Source organism: Coenobita brevimanus, chromosome 98 (genome assembly GCF_032717465.1).
Source record: "Coenobita brevimanus isolate Jiangsu-jjx chromosome 98, ASM3271746v2, whole genome shotgun sequence".
NCBI classification, from domain to species: Eukaryota; Metazoa; Arthropoda; class Malacostraca; order Decapoda; family Coenobitidae; genus Coenobita; species Coenobita brevimanus.
In genome coordinates, this window is record NC_137051.1 from 34,599,039 (window position 1) to 34,618,571 (window position 19,533).

At 41.4% G+C, this 19,533-nt stretch overlaps 1 protein-coding gene across 1 annotated transcript in view; it reads right to left on the reverse strand.

Annotated features, from left to right (window-relative positions):
• Positions 1-19,533, reverse strand: part of tweek (transmembrane protein KIAA1109 homolog tweek) — an 839,779-nt gene that overhangs the window by 487,776 nt on the left and 332,470 nt on the right. The window contains 3 exon segments of the mRNA XM_080283669.1: positions 3,051-3,221; positions 5,712-5,895; positions 11,842-11,970. Coding sequence (XP_080139795.1) covers positions 3,051-3,221; positions 5,712-5,895; positions 11,842-11,970 — 484 coding nt within the window.

Consider the following 19,533-nt stretch of genomic DNA (forward strand, 5'->3'; position numbering starts at 1 on the left):
CAACTGTTCCATGCCTTATCTCTCTCTTTTTTTGCTATCATACACCTTCTATTTAACCACTCCTTCTTCCTGTTTTTTTTCCCTCTTACTCTTGGTACAAATTTTTCCACTCCCAAATTATAGAGGTCTAGAAAGATATCCCACTTCCTCTGTATCTCTCTTGTTTCTCTGAATTTTCTCCAAACCGCATTTTCAAAAAAGTTTCTCAATCCTGTAAAATTTGCTTTCCCAAAGTTGTATCTTACCTGTGTATTGGTGTTGTGATGAGGAGAGGTAGACTGAGATGGTCTGGACATGTGGAGAGGATGGGGGATGATAATTGGGTGAGGAAGGTAAGAAGTGTTAATACTGGGGGCGGGGTTATGAGGGGTAGACCGAGAAAGACATGGGACGAGGTCATTAAGTGTGACCTTAGGGTTAAGGGATTGAACAGGGAGGCTGCAATGGATCGTGCAGCATGGAGAGCCGCCATTAGGTGACCAAGGCCGACACATGCAAGCATGTTGGAGCCTTTAAAAACGAAACGAAAACGAATATGAGCCTAACCTAATATCGTATGTGATGTGTCAAGAAGAGAGTGAAAATCAACATCATTTATTCATACAGTATATGAAGCATACGATGATATGGTTCCGAGACAATTCACCGTCCAGTCAATTCGCCCATAAGATAATTCCCCGTCAAAACATGGACGATTTCCCATCAGGACAATTCGCACCCTGGACGATTCCCCGTCGTTCTATAAATATACTTATTATTAACTAATCAATACTTTAATAACTAGAAGATATAACGAGAAATTAAACGAAGAGAATCAATAGTAGAAATACTAAAACAAAATGAATTACAGGTGGTAGCAAATACAGTAGGCAGAATACTGAAACAAAGACAAGTACGGTAATTATGAATATAAGGAGCAACATAGAAATGAACACTAGAGACTGAGAAAAAAAGTAGTCATGTTGTTTAAGGACAACAGCTACCAGATGAGAGCCATGTGCAAGGTGATGCTCTGTTGTTGGCGGCCATCTTGCGACTGTCCTTCCAGCAGCCAGCCCTCTACAGCCAAGTGCTGCACTTTCAGCCAGTACCTTCCATATGTGGACATGCATTTCAGTGCAATTCAGTTGTATGTATTTTCTTTGTATTTTTGTTGCAACTTACCTGTTTCAAGATGGAAAGCAAGAGTGGTTCTTCGGGTAGCAGTGGTAATGGACAAGAGCAGCCTGGCACCTCTAAATCTTCGCAGCCAAAGGAGAAATGGCAATACAGGAAAGGGCAGAAATACACCAAGTACAGTATAAACTTGCTGACAGTATGGCAATACAATGCAGAACTACAGTTACTTAACCACAATTATAGTTCATAAAGTTTACAGGGGGTGTGGGCAAAAAAATCATGATTTTAGGTAGTTAGGTTCGGAGGCCCCGGACCCAAACTAATTTTTCCCATAAGAAATTCAGTTTAAATTTCGATGATTTGAATTTCGCGGTGATTTGTATGTACATATGCCCATCGAAATTTGAGATTCCACTGTACTAAACTTCATCAATAAGAGGGGCCTATCTAAAGTTGAATATCATCAACTAAAGCATCAAGAACAAACAGACAAGGACATCACTCGGATTTTCAGGGGTAAAATTAAATAATGAACAAGAAGGTGAACACATAATTTTTAAGAAGTATTTCTGTATGTAATGAAGACACGCTGTGTCTGGACTACATTATTGTTGTATGCATTCTGTAATGTGTGATTCTGACTGATGTTGTTGTTTTGTTGCTGTGATTGCCCAGGCTTCTCATGATATGAACTTTGAAGAATGCTGTCTGAAGCTGCCTTCTCCTACAGTCTACCATCCTCCTTTAGGAAGGGAGCTGAGGGACATTTAAGTAACTGGACAACAGAGCCACACAGTTATATCAGTGCCACCACATGAGGGCATCCCTCTCCAACACCATACAAATAAAATCACCTAACCACAGGTGTCAAACAACTGCTTGTCAAAAACTGGTGTCCTACCTTCCTCCTGAAAATACTGTGCATGTATTAGGGCCATATTCTATGTGAAATAGGAAACTCCATAACACCTCTTTCAGACCAATTTACTATGGAGGTTAGACAGACATTCTTTTGTGTGCTACCTGTCTAGAATTAATGTCAACATACTGTAATATGAATCGAAACTGTACGCGAGGATAACAAGAGGGAACCTGCAAAAAAAAAAACTGCAAGGGAAAAGTTGTTGCAAAATCTCCAGAAACCACAAAGAACATGAGCCTCCTCTAATTGCTGGCAGCACTCCATAATGTGGCATTCAACCCACATTCCACAAATATCAAGAGAAAATGACAGGCTTGCCTCTCCCCTCTGCAATACTGTACAACCTTTAGAGTCACGTTCTAAGTGGCCTTGAAGATTCCATAACACCTCCTCCATAGATAATATGCTCATCACATTTCAATAATCTCTTGTGTACTGTATTTCTGCTGCAAGCTATGTTAATATTATTTATAACACTGTTAAAACATCAAACAAGAGAATGTTAAGGTGCAATGTGTAAAACTGCTGAAGAAATACATGGGCAACATTAACTTTCCTATTGATTTTAACGAAAGTTGTTACAAAATGGTACAGTCCACTAGAAATTAAAAGATATACACATGTGGGTAGAGTGTAAAGCAAAAATATTTTGCTACTATCCATTGGATACAATGAATCCACTCCAACTTTTTTCATGTACATTACAAGTACAGTTATCTTCTTTTAATGCAAGTTCATTTCATGCAAAACTCAACTTTACACACTTTATCAATTAATACTTTCAGCTGTTTCTATAAACTTTTTTGTATTTCTCTTGACTTTAGCTTTTTCTCCTTTTCTTTTCTCTCTTTTTATCTTTTCTTTTCTTTTTTTCCCCAAATTTAAACTTACACGTGGGGAGGAATGCTAAATTATTTGTAAGTGCTTTTGCATCATTATTTACACTTTTTTGTTCAGCTCTGCATAAGACTAACTGTATGCACATAACCACCTGTAGGAAGTGAATTACCTGTAGGAGGATAGAGAACTGAATAACAAGTGGGTGAAGCAGTGCATCTGGTGGTATTGCCTCCTGAGGTCCTGGAGGCTCCTGGGGTGGACGAGGTGAGGCCGTCACATCTGGCTCATCCACAGTTGGCCCGCGACTCAGTCGAGCACTGGGACGTGCCACACGTAGTTCCTGGAGTCATGTCATCACCATCATCAAATCACTCTCCTCCTCTTGAGTTCATACTCGATCTATTCAGTTCACTCTTGTACTCATTAGTTCACTATCATTCTCATCTCTTAATTCTTTCCCTTTACTTCACAATAATTTTGGTTCACTTTCTTTTCCATTATTTCAATCTCTGTCTGTCTCTGTCTGTCTGTCTGTCTGTCTGTCTGTCTCTCTCTCTCTCTCTCTCTCTCTCTCTCTCTCTCTCTCCAGTTTATTATCCCCACCAATACCACCACCATCACTATCCTTAATATTAGTATCATGGTTCACTCTGATCTTAAATGTCAGGACCAACTGCCTAGCCCCGGGCTCCTACGCTCCTCATGGGACAATGTAGGATTGAGTGATGGATGGATGGATTATCCTGGCAGATTTCACACCTAATGATGAGGTAAGGTAGGGTCCAGGAAGCAAGGAAAGAAAAACGTAATAGCAAAGAACTACCATCATCATAACTCTAATCTTTTAATTTCCACCTGACAATGGGGTGAGGAAAGGGCCGGAATTCCAGGAACGAAATCATAATGCAGAGAGAACTATCAAAAGGAGGGCTAATGAAATGGCCTAGACACTCAGGAATGAAAAGCATGATAGAGAAAGAACTATCAAAAGGAGGGCTAATGACATGGCCTAGACACTCATTCACAAATCATTTAAACCCTGAAACTCTCACTCTTCACAGTCCTAACTATCTGCACATATTTTTATTTACCTACTTTGTAATGTTTACTGAGTGTGGTAGGGAAGGTATATGGAAGAATTATTATAGAGAAAGTGAGAGAGATATCAGATATCCTAGTGAGTGATGAATGGGGTGACTTTAGGAGTGGCAGGGGATGTGTGGATCAAATATCTGCAGTGAGACAGAGAGTGGAGATGGCTTGTGAGAAGGACTATTTGGTGCTTATGGCATTCATGAATCTGGAAAAAGCATACAACAAAGTTGACAGAGAAGGACTGTGGAAGGCTCTGCATATGTACGGTGCAGATGGTAAGCTGCTGGGTGCCGTCAAGAGATTTTATGATGGTAGTGAAGCATGTGTATGGATAAATGGGCATCTAAGCGAATGGTTTACAATTGGTGTGGGTGTACGACAAGGTTATGTGATGTCCTCATGGTTGTTCAATATATATATGGATGGGGTGATGAGAAAAGTAAAAGCACGAGTAATAGAGAGAGGGGTGGCGTTGGTAATGAATGGTGATGGATGGAATATCTCAAATTTGTTGTATGCTGATGATGCAGTACTACTTGCAAATACCAGACTGTGAGCATTGTGCCTTGAGAGTAAAGGTAGAAAAGAGTAAAGTGATGGTTACTGAGAAAGAATGTGACTCCCAGTGTGATGTTACAGTGAATGGAGAGAGACTGGAATTGGTGAGAGAGTTCAAATACTTGGGTACAGTGACAGAAAAGAGAGGAAAATGTGCAAAAGAAGTGAAAAATAGAGTGACACATGGAAGGAAAGTAGCTAATGCTATGAAGGCCTTCATAAAAAACAGAGGATTGAGTGTTACAGATGCACAAGGCTTCCATGAAGGAGTGTTAGTGTCAACTTTAACATATTGATGTGAGACTGTGGTGTGGCATGAAAATGAAAAGCCAGGAGTGACAGCAGTGGACATGGGACTGCTGAGGAATGTATGTGGAGTACAGAGGGTGGATAGGATACAAAATAATGTGATTCGTAAAAGATGAGGAGTGAGGAAATCTGTGGACACCAAAATCGAAGTGAGTGTATGGAGATGGTATGGTCATGTGGAGAGAATGAATAACAATAGAGTGGCAAAAATTGTATATCTGAATGAATCTGAAGGAGGGAGGAGGCAAGGTAGGCCAAGGGGAAGGTGGAGGGATATGGTGGATGTGTGTGTAAAGAAGAGAGGCATGGAAGTCAGTGAGGCTAGGGGACTGACAAGAGAACATCCTGGCTGCATGAATGTTGTGAGAAGAAGTGCTTGATCAGGGATGCACCCCTTTTTAACGTGACAGCATCTGGACTGACTCTACTGGATACGTTTTTGTGAAGCTACAGAATGTGCTGAATGTTTTTGGCCTATCAGATAAAGCCAGGATTCCGGGGGTTTGAATGAAGAGTGAATGGAAGCGTGGCCCAATGGACTGGGCAAACTCTGGCTGTCTGGACACTGCTACTTATCCAGCCATAGGGTGGGAAAGGAGGTCTGGATGATGATGATGATGGTGTAATGTATGTTTATATTTGCAATTTGCAGTATCTTCACTGCTGCTGGGTGTCATCATATGAAATATGAGTAGGTGTTGAGAGGTTGGGTCAGTTTACATTTGATAGTTTTTTTTATCATGTAATGTCACTGAGGGAAGTAGGCTGTTCATCTACCCTTAAATGTATTGGATTACAGTAACCTTGTCTGGGGTCCATACACCTCAAAGGGGTTAACAAGGGTTTGGTTGTCAGCGCTGTTACTAACCATGAGTGTGGATGAAAGCTGTTTGCTGCTGCGTGTCATCATGTCATGGAGGATCACTGGGTGTTGTGGGATATCAATCCTCACATCCCCAATGGTAATAAGGGCATTGTTTTTGTCCTTCATCTTCCTGGAGAGGCTGGAGTACAGACCCTGGCTCTTACCAATACTCACACGCACTACTGTCCTGTTGGAGCAAATCATCATTATCATCACCATCATCATCATCAACTCATTTTCCTACCTAAGTATAGAAACAAGGAAGCAGAAAAACATGACAGGAGAATTAATTAACGGCATGCCTGGAGAAATGGGCCATACACACACACTGTCCATTCAAGCCCCTGGAAATTGGATTACACCTCACAGGTATATGCATCCAAGTAGTATTCCTCATTGGCCTTGAAGATTTCATAGCATCTCTTCCTTAGTAATTACGGTATTCTGCACATTAAACCTATATATAATTTTGAATGTTACTGAGGGAAATTGCAGTCATGTCTTCGTATGCAATGGGGTTACATCATGTGAAAACTCATCACATCATGATTTATCATATATTGAGATGACCAAGACTGAAACATCCAAGCATGTTGGAGTCTTCATAAACAATTCTATCAATACAACAATAACACAGGTTCAATGGAGATATGTTGGGGGCCATGGGCCACTTACCTAAAACTAAAAAAATAATTACCTTTTTGGGCTTGCCCTCTACACCCTCAGTAGCACCATGCTTTTCACTAGGGGTAGCATCCTTGCCAGACATGTTTTTCAAGTAACTGCCATCCACTGTGCCAAATTTAACAACTACTGTTCTATAAATAGGACGAAAGTTCAGTGGGCTTTCTGGTGATCGTTAAATTAAATATCTGATATATATATACTGGGGTTAGTTATAGCAATGGTTTACCAAACATCATCTACCTTTAATCTTATTCTCCTACCACTTAAATACAGTAATCCCTCATTTATCCAGACATAACAGAGCCAAAGGCATGTCCAGGTAGTGGCAACATCTGGATAACGAACACTATTCCCCTACCATACCCAGACTCTACCTATACCCAACCTCCAACCTAAACCTAACCTATTTGTAGAGTACCTATGCTTCAACTGGCAGTGTTTTCTGGTCATTCACGCATATTTAGACATCAAAACACATATAGGAATATTCAAAGTAATGCTAAACACCAAAAAAAAAACATTCAGAAAAACCACTGAAAACCAAAAACATCCTACCTATACACTATTGTATGTACAATATCCCTCCTTATTTTGGAAGCATTTTCTGGTCATTCTGCCATATTTGACATCAACACATACATAGGATTATCCAAAATAATTTTTAACACCAAGAAAACCATGCAAAAAAAACACTGAAAACCAAGAAAACACCCGACCTGTACACTACTGTATGTACAGTACCCCTCCTAATTTTGGCACTGTTTTCAGGTCAATCTGCCATATTTAGACATCAAAATACACATAGGAATATCCAAAGTAATGCTAAACACCAAGAAAACCATGGAAAAAACAAAGAAAACCATAAAACACCCTACCTATACACTAATGCATGTAGAGCACCCCTCCTAATTTTGTCATTGTTTTCCAGTCATTCTGCCATACTGAGAAAACAAAACAATCATAGGATTATCCATATTAATGCTAAATATCAAGAAAACAATGCATAACCAACAAAAGTCAACAAAAAACCTGAAGATGGCTTGAAAATCAGTTATCGGTGACAGGAGATTGACCTGGGGTTAAAAAAAAAATCCATGGCCAAATATGCCACCGTAAATTGGCTGTATTGGTATAAATGGTATACATCATCTTTACTGGTATGTATACTATAAGATAAGCTAATAAAAACACATAAAACTGATAAGTAAAAGTAAAGAAATGCAGAGAGATTAAAGTGTTCAGGAGTAAAACTTACCTTCATATAAATTCCCGCCATCCTAGTGCAAAATTTTGCCAGCACTTTCCAAGAGATAAGCATATGTCTTGATGTAGAATTTCATGAGCTTTTTCATGGATTTTGTGGAATTTCAATATGATCAATCATAGTTGAATAAATCACAAAAAAAATAAAAAACTCACCAGTCAGTGGTACCACCACGGAGATGGGCAGAGACTGAGGGAGTGAGGGGGGAGCCAGAAGGGTATGGAGGAAGGATGGGAGGGGGGGACAAGCAAGGCTGTGGGCAGGGTTCTCCCCTTTCTGTCATGAGGTAGACAGGCACTTTTACCATTCATTTACTTGTGGCTTGCGGTGTGTTAGACACTGAGTGGCCATGCGGAAACACAACTCACAGTGATCAGGGGACTTTCAATGTTCGGTAGCCAGACGGACGGCTGCTGTCACCAAACATGTACTTGTGGCATGTGGTCTGTGTTACAATCTTAGAGGCAATTAGGAACGACTTAGCCCAGTGGCCATGCAATTTTGGACATTGGGTGTGGATGTTTACAGATGTTCTAACACTGCTTGTGGGTTACAGCCATATTACTCGGGTGCTGGAGGTTCGTTGGGAGTGGTCAGACAAGTGAACGACCTTAAACATTCAGTAAAGGGGCAGATGGATATTTTAACTCTTGTTGTGGGTTACGACCTACTTCCCACTAACGGCTCAAGCCCAGTGGCCACAATACCAAATGTTTGAACATGTCGGCTGGCCGTTAGAGTTCTCAGGGACTTTTACATCCGGACAGTAGCAAGTAAATTCGAATAATGGTTTAATAGTGCTAAGGTCCAGCGTCTGGATAATAAACACGTCTGGATAAATGAGGGACTACTGTTTAAGGAGATAAGTGGAACAAAAGATGATATGCCATAGCAAGGGAGTTCTGATAACAAGGAATGGTGCCATACTCTCTATAAAACTTTAGAAATATCAAGGGCTACTGCATGGGTTTTTATATTTTGGTGAATTGACTGATGGATTCTATGAGTAATAAAAGTGAGTACTGTATATCAAGTGGATTTTTCAAAGGCAAAATCCATACTGTCTGTCATTACTTAAGTTGTTGAATTCAAGAGACGTAACAATGTGCTTATTAATAGGTCAAACTTATTAACAGACAGATATTGCCTGATTCCTACATTACCTCCGGTGCAACCAACATATCCATCTTTAAGAGTATTGAAATTCTTGGTGCTCTGCTCAACAACACTCTCAGTTGGACCTTTCACACTAGATCACTTGCTAAAGCTGCCTCAAAGAAACTTGGATTACTGTACAGAATCCATAACTTCTTCACTGAAAAGCAGTTAGCTATAATTTACAAAAGTCATGCAGACTCTCAACTCAAATACTGCTCACCCTTGTGAAGTGGATGTGGAGAGGTTGCACTAAAACAATTGGACAAAATGAAGAACAAAGCTATAAGAAAATTAAGAACCCACCAATTATAAATGACCTACAACCCTTACACGTACTGTATGAAGGAATGTTGCCTTATATTATCTTACAAATACCCTGAACTTTTATGGCAAATGCTCAGATGAAGCTGCATTCATTGTCACCTCTCCACAACCCCAAATGCTACACGAGCATCTGGTACAAGTAGCATTCACGACTTGACTTCCACACTACTATGCAGAATTTGTTTACTCCCAGAACTGTTTCTCTTTGGGACTCACTTCCCCACATTTGCTTCTCTCCAAGCTTCAACCTACTGCAGATCCAACTGTTACAGATACAGAACACCTTTAACCCATCGCGTCCATCATATATTCCCGGCAACACTTCTCCCAGCCAGGCATAACTAAGAAAATCGTCTATTTTTAAACTTTCATATCTCAAATAATATCTAACCAAAAATAAAAAACTTTGTGTCATAATACTCACCAATCCTTCGGCTTCAAACTGGTGGCCCCAAATTGTCCATAAAGGGAGTGTAGTAGAGAGAGTGGGTGGGGAAAGGGGGCAATTTTTGTTGCTTTTTTGCTCACGTCCATATCCGTGGCACATGTGCAGTGACACAACTAAGGCTTATATTAGCCATATATAATAATAACATTTCCAGAAGACCTCAATCCACCACAAACACCATTTCCACGTACGTTTCTCAAAATTGTGGCGGGAGTGCTGCTGTGAGTCTGGTAACCACAGCAACAACCTTGAGGCAGGCTGCCTCAGGTACAGGTATGTATGCTTGTTTGCCTTACCACTGCTTCACTACCATCACCTTACACACACACACACACACACACACACACACACACACACACACGCGGAGATGTACGTTTGGCTTGCATCATCGCTTGATTCTAGCACTGCTGTGCCACTAGAAGTCTGGGTATTATATCAACTACTACAAATATTACTACTACTGTTACTACTACAACTACCACTACTACAAATACTACTACTACTATGACTACCACTACTACAACTACTACTACAACTATTACTACTACTACCACTACTACTAAAACTACCACCACTACTACTACTACTACTACTACTACTACACTACTACTACTACTACTACTACATAAACCCTAAAAAAATAATATTGTGAACAAAATAGTTATTCACATACTGTCCATAATCAAAAATATTTTCCACTATAATAGAATTTTTTCCCTATGATTTTTACTTTTCATCACAATAAATATACACTCATGAAAACTTTCAATAAAAAATAAGGCACTGATTTCATCATGAAACAAACTTTCTGCTTCCATTATTCACATAAATAGACACAATGGCGGTGTGAGGCACTGTGTTTCCTCCTTCCTCCTGCCTTTCTCCACTCCACTATATTTTCCACTATAACAATATTTTTCCTGTGATTTGTACCTTTTCATCATAACAAACATACACATGAAAACGTTCAATTAAAAATAAGGCATTGATTTCATCGTGAAACAAACTTTCTGTTTCCATTATTCAATGTAAATACACAAAGCGGTGGCACGAGGCCTGATGCACAGCATTTCCTCCTCCCTCCCTTCCTCCTCCACCTCCTCCCTTCCTCCACTCCCTCCCTCCTCCACCTCCACCCTTTCTCCACTCCATACCTCCTCTTCCATGCCAATATTCCTCTCTTCAGGATTGTCAATACTCCCTGAACCATTCCCATCATTGGAAATAACAGATGAACGTACAGGGGGAAACGATGGGTGCACAATGGAGGGCTCACGTCCACTCTCCTCATGCAATGCATAAATATTGACACTCGGTACGGTGGTCGCTTTCCTCAGAGGAAGAGTCACTTACTCCGCTCACAACTGGCAATAATGTCACCTCGAGTTCTCTCCCTATCGCACTAAGGCCATTTCTTTTCTGGCCTTTGGACTTGATTGGTGCTGAAGTCAGCAGCTGCAGGCACTCAGTCAAAGATCCAGACACAGGGAAAACTTTTTGCATAGGTCTATCCATTACGGATGTATGCAGATAATTGAAGCATGATTCAGATGCATGCAGGAGGGTTACCAGTGGCTGCGTGTGGTGGAAATAACCTTTGGAATACTCAAACAATGCTGCAAAACACTAGATCATGTATACGTGTCACCCGGACGTCCCCAATTAGTCACGTATACATGTCACCCGGACGTGATGGGTTAATTTGGTGTATGGATGTTTTTCTTATGTTCATCCATTAAAGAAAAAGAAATCCTAAATACTTTACCAAGGGAAGATGTGATAGCCATGGTTCAATAATCAGAGGGGTCAGAGGACCTTCCTTTCATTCAGGTAACAGGCCACTCTGACCCCAAAATCCATTAGGCCAGAATAAGGTGGATTTGGTTAGGTCAAGTTAGCTTACATAAAGTTAGTTTAGGTTAGGTTAAGTTAGCAAGGACAAAATGACCAGAGATAGATTGACCTGCATGTGGTCATTGCTGAGCATCCAGCTGAGCCAAGGTAGCAAACAACATTAACAACAACTCATCTCTGGTTATTTGGTTCAGTTATGTTAGGTTTGGTTATGCTACAGTAGTTAGGTTAAGTTGCAACAGGCAAGGTTATGTTACATTAGGTTATGTTAGGTTAGGTTTAGTCAAGTTAAGGTTAGTTGAGTCAATACCACCTCAACCACCATCACAACTCATTGTTGGTTCTCGGGTTTAGGTTAGGTTAGTTGAGTCAAGTCCACAACAACAACAAAAACTCACTGCTGGTTTGGTGCAATGCCCTCCAGCAGAACAATCATGGTGTTGCCAATGTGTCCAGTGTGTGAGAGTTCCGAGGTGGTGGTGCGCTGGGACCCTCTCAATGCCACCCTGGTACCTCGCACTTTCTCTCTGCCAAGGTGAGTATATTATTAACCCAGTGAATCTGGGCAACATCCATTTTAGTTATTCTTCTTACTATTACACACAAGAGAGGGCTCTCATACTCAACGTGTTTACTAAAGCTGTATTAAACACTTCTATCTATCTATTTATATATAGCCCGACACCCTAATCCCGCAAAGGGTGGCTGCAGACAAAACACCTCCAAGTCGCTCTGTCACTCACTAATTGACTGCCCTCCCCCCAACTCACTCCCCCCTCCCACATATATCTCTCAACTCCATCACTCCACCCCATCCTTGGTCTCCCCCTCCCCCTTGCCCTCCCTCCCTCCACCTCACCTACATACACCCTCTTAGTCAGTCTTTCATTCTCCATTCTCTCCACATGTCCAAACCACCTCAGTGTATTTCTCAAGTCTGAAAATTCTATGCCAAAGTGACTCAATCATCAGAGGGGAAATGCAAAGAATCCCCAGATTCAAATAGTTAAGGTGTTGCCCATATCACCTTCAAAAGTAATATGAGTTTGGGATCCCCTTCCTCCAAGGTGAGTACCATAACATTTATCAACCAAGGATGGTTTGTATTATATCTGTATGGGAGAAATAAACATACATGTCAGAAAAAGATAAAGATGCAATTATATTTAGTTTAGTTGTGTTTATAAAGGCTCCAACATGCTTCCATGTGTCAACTTTAGTCACCTAATGGCAACTCTCTATGCTGCTCAATCTCTGGCAGCCTTTCTGTTCAGTCCCATATCCCTGAAGTCACATTCTTTGACCTTGTCCCAGGTCTTTTTCGGTCTGCCTCTCAAAACCCCAACCCCAACATTCACACTTCTCATTTTCTGCACCCAATTATCATCCCCCATCTTCTCCACATGACCAAACTATGTATGTAAAGCAATGAATGCTAATCTCACTGTCATAAACCTTGGGTGCTGTCTGGACAGCATGGGTAACTCCCCTGGATCCATCCATGATCTGGGGGAGACAGTATGGTGGGAAGGTACAGGGTCATTAAAAAAAGTTATCATCCTCTCAATCATGACCCCCCCACCTACGGATGGCGTGAAGGAAGGCCAAGAAAGCACAACAGGAGAAGGCAGTAGGGGGTGAGCTAATCAACAGCATGTCAAGAAAAATGGTTCACACACACACTCATCTGCTCAACATACAAACCTCTGGATTACTCACTCTCTCACAGGGAAAAATGTAAATGGAATGAGGTTGTCAAGAAAAGGAAGAAACAGGGTTATGAAAAAATACAGTCATGAAAAGGGAGGAATAGGGTTGTGAAATAAAGGAAGGAATCAAAACAAATCAAATGATGCCATGCTTCCTCCTATAAAATACCCATATTGAGGTTGGCCATGGCACAGATATATTCTATAGACTGGGAACTAAGCCAAGTAAAAAATCCAGCTACTTACTGAGCTGCTGAATTACTTGATAACTGAGCTTGCAGCTACATTTCTCCAAAGATATGTTCTGCATTTATGTATGACGATGAGTTAGGACGGAAGTTTAGAGGGAGAAGTGCTTGAAAGGGTATTCATTCATTCATTCATTGCCAGACGCCATGTATCCCAGACAGGGTCAGTCTCCTTCACTTCCTCATTACTCGTTCTTGGAAAGCAGTGATAAGATACAGGGAAGTAAGCATGGAATAAAGAAATTGCTGCATGACAGTATTGTGATACCAACTCCAATGTATGGAAGTGAAGTTTGAACCTTGTTAGAAGGACACAAGTCAAGAAAGCAGTGGAAATGAGATATTTGAGGAAGCACGTGGAGTTACATGGAGAGACAGACTGACAAATGAGGAAGTGAAGGAGCACTGTGGTGTGGATGTAGATGCACTAGAAAGCGTTAAGAGAAATACTGTACACTGAGGTGGTTTGGCCATGTGAAGAGGATGGACAGCATGAGACTGACAAGGAGAATGTATGTGAGTGAGGTGGAGGGATGGAGAGGGAGGGAAGGGCCAAGGATGAGATGGAGGGATGGAGTGGAGAGGTATATGAGAGTGGGAGGGGTGTGAGCTGGGAGCAGAGCAGTGAAATGGCAGGGGACAGGGCGACGTGAAGGTGATTTGTCTGTGGTCAACCCTTCCGGGATTAAGGCATCTGGCAACAGACAGATAGATAGACTTATCATCCAGATCCTCATTCTCATCTTCAATATCATTACCACTATCACCATCATTATAATTATCAACATATCATCATCATCATCATTTATTTTTAATTAACAAAAACACTGGGTAACATCCAGAAACAAGCGAACGCACAATGGAACAATAAAAATGAATGCCTTGCAATAAGGGTCTCACAACCACTCAAACCTTTGAAATACTGGCTCCATCTCCCAACAGCAGTCACCCACCAATATATATCATGGTTCAGTTGGTTAGAGGGTTCTGACCAAAGGGTCAGAGGTTTGAGTCCACCTAAGGGTCACTGCTAGACATCAGGAAGGGCAATGAGTCATAAAAAGCTACACACTCCAAAACTAAAAGTCCTCTACCCAAGGGCAATGCCTTTGCCCTTACCAAAAAAAAAAAAAGAGGGACACAGCATAAAACTGAATACTGTATATGTATATATATATATATATATATATATATATATATATATATATATATATATACATATATATATATATACATATATAGGAACGTGGAATGTAAGGGGAGCGAATGATGAGGTGAAAGAGAGAGAGATTGTCCAGGTGCCTGAGGGTGCGAAAGAGGATGTATGTGGAATAACTGAAACAAAATGGAGAGGAGAAAGTGTGAGAATGGGAGTATGGATGGTGTATATGTGCAGGAGTAGGTGAGAATGAGAGGGCAAAGGAAGGAGTATGTATAGTTGTGAGTAAAAGATGGAAGAAGAGCATAAGACAGTATGGATCAGTTGGGTCAAGGATTGTGTGGGTAAAGTTGAAAGCTGGAATACAAATGTGGGCGATTGTGTGTGTGTATGCGCCAACGCAAGATCGTGCTAGAAGAGTGAGAGAAGAGTTCTGGACAAATGTAGAAGTGTGCATGGAAAAGTTTGGAAGGAATGAGTGTTTTTGATCGGTGATATGAATGGTAAAGTTGGGAATGTGAAGGTGGATGGAATAGTTGGTGAGTTGGGTGTGCCTGATGAGATAGATGAGAATGGCAGTGCGTTAGTGGACATTTGTGCTGGGAGAGGGTTGGTGATAGCCAATACCCTCTTGAGGCACAGAATGATCCACAGGTATACATGGCGAGTGATGAGAAGGGTGGGTGGTGAACTGAATGAAAGGAAGGCAATGATTAATTATGAGTGTGTGGATGAAAGGATGCGAAGATGTGTAATGGATACAAGGGCTTATAGAGGTTGGGGGAGTGGACTTTCTGACCACTACTTGGTGGTGGCCAGAATTAGGATTCAAGTACGACGGAGGAATAGAAGAAGGAAAGACGAGAGGAAGGAGTAGTTGCAAGGAGAGTGGAATGGTTACAAGAGGATGAGAAAAAGGGAGAGTATAAGAGAGAAGTGGAGGAATGATTGCGCAAATATGAACTGGAGCAGATGGGAGACGTGGAAGATGTATGTAGGATATTTACAGAAGAAATATGTGGAGCATGTGATGTGGTGTGTGGAAGGAAGAGAAGACGGAGGGGGGTGCAAGGAACAGCGAGGTGGACTGAAGAGGTGAGACAGGCTGTGGCACAAAAGAAGAAAGCATACAATGAATGGATGAGAAATAGGGGCGTGGAAGAAGTTGAGAGGCGGAAGAGAGAGTTATATATACAAAAGAAAGAGAGAGGTGAAAAGATTAGTAAGAGAGAGTAAGAAGAGAGTGGATGAGGAATTTGGAAGGAATTTGAGTGCAAAGTGGAGGGACTGTAAGAAAATGTTCTGGAAAGAGGTGAAAAGAGTAAGACAGGGTGGAAGTGAAGTTAGCAGGGGAGTGAAAGATAAAAATGGTAGATTACTAGTGGAGAAGGGAGAAAAAGTGAGCAGATGGCGAGAACACTTTAAGGAATTGTTGAACATATAGGATGGAAATAATGCGAGTATAAGTGGCTGGAGAATGGCTGGGAGAAGGAGGGAGGTGAGAAGTCAGGAAGAAATCAGTAGGATAGAAGTTGTGGAAGCAATGAAGAAAGTTAAATCAGGGAAAGCCCCAGGAATTGATGGAGTGTGTGGTGAAATGCTGAAGCATGGGGGAGAGATAGTAGTAGAATGGATGTGGATGATGTGCAGATTGGCATGCGAGGAAGGTAGAGTCCCGGAGGATTGGAAGTCAGGTATAATTATTCCCTTGTACAAAGGAAAAGGGGAAAAAGAAGTGTGTGGTAATCATAGGGGCATTTGTCTTCTTAGTATAACAGGAAAAGTGTATGGTAGGATACTTATTGACAGAGTTAGAGAAAGAACAGAGAAATTAGTTGGAGAAGAAAAAGGAGGCTTTAGGAAGGGAAGAGGTTGTGTAGATCAGATATTCATTCTTAGATCTTTAGTGGAAAAGTTTCTAGAGAAGGGAAAGAAGTTGTATGCGGCTTTCATGGATTTGGAGAAAGCATATGACAGGGTGGATAGACAAGGATTGTGGAAAGTGTTAAGAAAATATGGAGTAGATGGGATGTTGTTGAATGCTGTGAAGAGTATGTATGATGGTGCGAAGGCTGCAGTGCGTGTGGATGGTGAACTAAGTGAATTTTTCTCCTTGAAAGCTGGGTTGAAACAGGGATGTGTCATGTCTCCATGGTTGTTTAATCTGTACTTGGATGGGGTAATAAAAGAAGTACAAGGTAGGGTAGTGGATGTTGGAGTGGCCCTGGTGAGAGAGGATAGTGTTTGGAAACTCCCTGTACTGTTGTTTGCAGATGATACTGTGTTGTTGAGTGAAGACGAAGGAGAGCTGCAAGGCTTGGTGGATGAGTTTGGGAGTGTGTGTAAGAAACGGAATCTAAAGGTGAATGTAGGGAAGAGTAAAGTGATGGTCTTTGAGAGAGGTGAAGTCAGTGAATGTACAGCGAGGTTGGATGGTGAGGAATTGGAAAATGTGAGTACATTTAAGTACTTGGGTAGTGTGATGAGTAAGGATGGAGGTTTGGAGGGTGAAGTGCTTGAAAGGATACAGCAGGGAAGAAAGGTTGCTGGTTCTTTGAAAGCAGTGATAAGAAACAGGGAAGTGAGAATGGAAGTGAAAAAGTTACTACATGACAGTATTGTGATACCAACTCTAACGTATGGAAGTGAAGCTTGGACGTTGTTGGAAGGACACAAGTCAAGAGTGAGAGCAGTGGAAATGAGTTATTTAAGAGGAGCCTGTGGAGTCACATGGAGAGACAGGCTGACGAATGAGGATATAAAGGAGCGTTGTGGTGTGGATGTGGATGTGACAGGAAGCGTTATGAGGAACACACTGAGGTGGTTTGGCCATGTGGAGAGGATGGAGGGTGAAAGACTGACGAAGAGAGTGTATGTGAGTGAGGTGGAGGGGGGAAGAGGGAGGGAGAGGCCGAGGATGAGATGGAGGGATGGGGTGGAGAGGTATTTGAGAGAGGGGGGTGTGAGTTGGGAGCAGGGCAGTGAAATGGCAGGGGATAGGGCGACTTGGAGGAGATTTGTTTGTGGCCACCCCAAACGGGATTGAGGCGTTTGGCAATAGATAGATAGGTATATATGTATATATATATATATATATATATATATGTATATATATATATATATATATATATATATATATATATATATATATATATATATATAGTTATATAGTTATATATATCCACTGCAGGACCGGCCTATCCCGACCGAAGTAGGGACGATACAGCCTAAGTATCTCTACCAAATGGCTTAGGATGTCTGGTAGAGATTGTATGTATGATGAGAAGAGCTTGTAAGTGTGATTGTAGTGTTGTAGTGGCTTTGGACGTGTGTGTAGTCTGTGAACCAAGTGTAATCGGCCTGTGCAAGCCGACTGGGTGGAAACATACTTTACAGTATGCAACACTGGTTCAACCACAGCACCCCTGGTGTCCACCAAAGTAGTACATGGCTGGGAGAACACTTCCAAAGTTTATTACCCTGGCGAGGCCCTTACCCTCGCTCTCCAGTGTATGAAAACGCACACTTTACCACTGTACCACAGAGGCTTCATATATATATATGTACAGGTGTGTGTGTATATATATATATATATATATACATACAGTGCACACACTAGTTTCATGAAATACACTTCCACGAGTGGCAGTTTCGTGAAACAAAAGAATGTTCCTCTGCAAGGAGTATCACGATTTTACCGAGACTTTTGCAAGCCCCAGCAGTGAGTGATCACATGCATACGCACCTCCTCAATCCCTTGTTCAAGACACTGGTAAGCTTGATGTGCTCCCACTTGATTTTGAGGGCTTTGATGTTGAGGCATCAGGAAGAAGTGGTGTGGGGGACTCAACAGTGGTGATGGGGAGCAGTGAGGAGGCAGGTGGGTTAAACATATGCTTTACTTGAGGCAGAAGAAAGTTGTACTCTACACAGGGGTGAATAAAACCTAAGTATAAAGTCAATAATTGTGCAGTGGTAAAGAAGGCACGGAGTCGCCTAAGCACACCTAATCTCTTGGAAGCAGGTTTTACAAGACAGGTAATATGTTCTTTCCATGATAAATCCCAAGAGAATGAAACCCCAAGTATGTTTAAAGATGATGCAGGATTAAGCTGGATATTGTTGAAAATTATAGGGTACTCCTGTGGAAGATTCTGTCAGGTTGATAGATGCAAGAACTGAGTTTTTGATGCATTAAAAACAAGATTACTTTTACCCCAATCAGAGATATGAGCCAAGTCAGACATTAGGTGTGCAACAGCATCATCCCTTGTTTGTTGAAGTAACTGCTGAGATGGACAGGAAGCGAATGGAATGATGAAGAGTGGAGTCATCAGCGTATGAGTGGATAGGGTTAGATGTACAGCTTACAAGGTCACTGATGAACAAAAGAAAGAGAGTGGGTGATAGGACAGAGCCCTGAGGAACACTGCTAGTGACAGCTCTAGGACAAGAGTGGTGGCTGTCTACAGCAGCAGCTATAGAACAACCACAAGCTAGATATAAAGGCACAGATAGAAGGATAAAAACCAAAAGAGGACAGTTAGGAAATTTAAGATTTATGCCATACTCAATCAAAAGCCTTTGAGATGTCAAGTGCAATGGCAAAGTTTTCACCAAAGTCCCGAAAGGAGGATGACCAGGTGTCTGAAAGAGAAGATTGCCAGTGGACTGTCCCTGGCGGAACCCATACTGACAATCAGAAAGAAGGTTGTGACAGGAAAGATGCTATAACACTTTATTTTAAAGACTAAACTCACACACTTTTGAAATACAGGAAGTTAAAGCAATTGGGCAATAGTTAGAGAGCTGGCATTAGTCACCCTTCTTTGGCACAGGCTGAATGAGAGCAAACTTCCAGCAAGAAGGAAAGGTATAAGTTGATAGACAAAGGCAAAAGAGTTTACCTAGGCATGATGTAAGCACAGAAGCACTGTTCTTGAGGAAAACAAGAGCCCATTTGCCTTGTTAGTA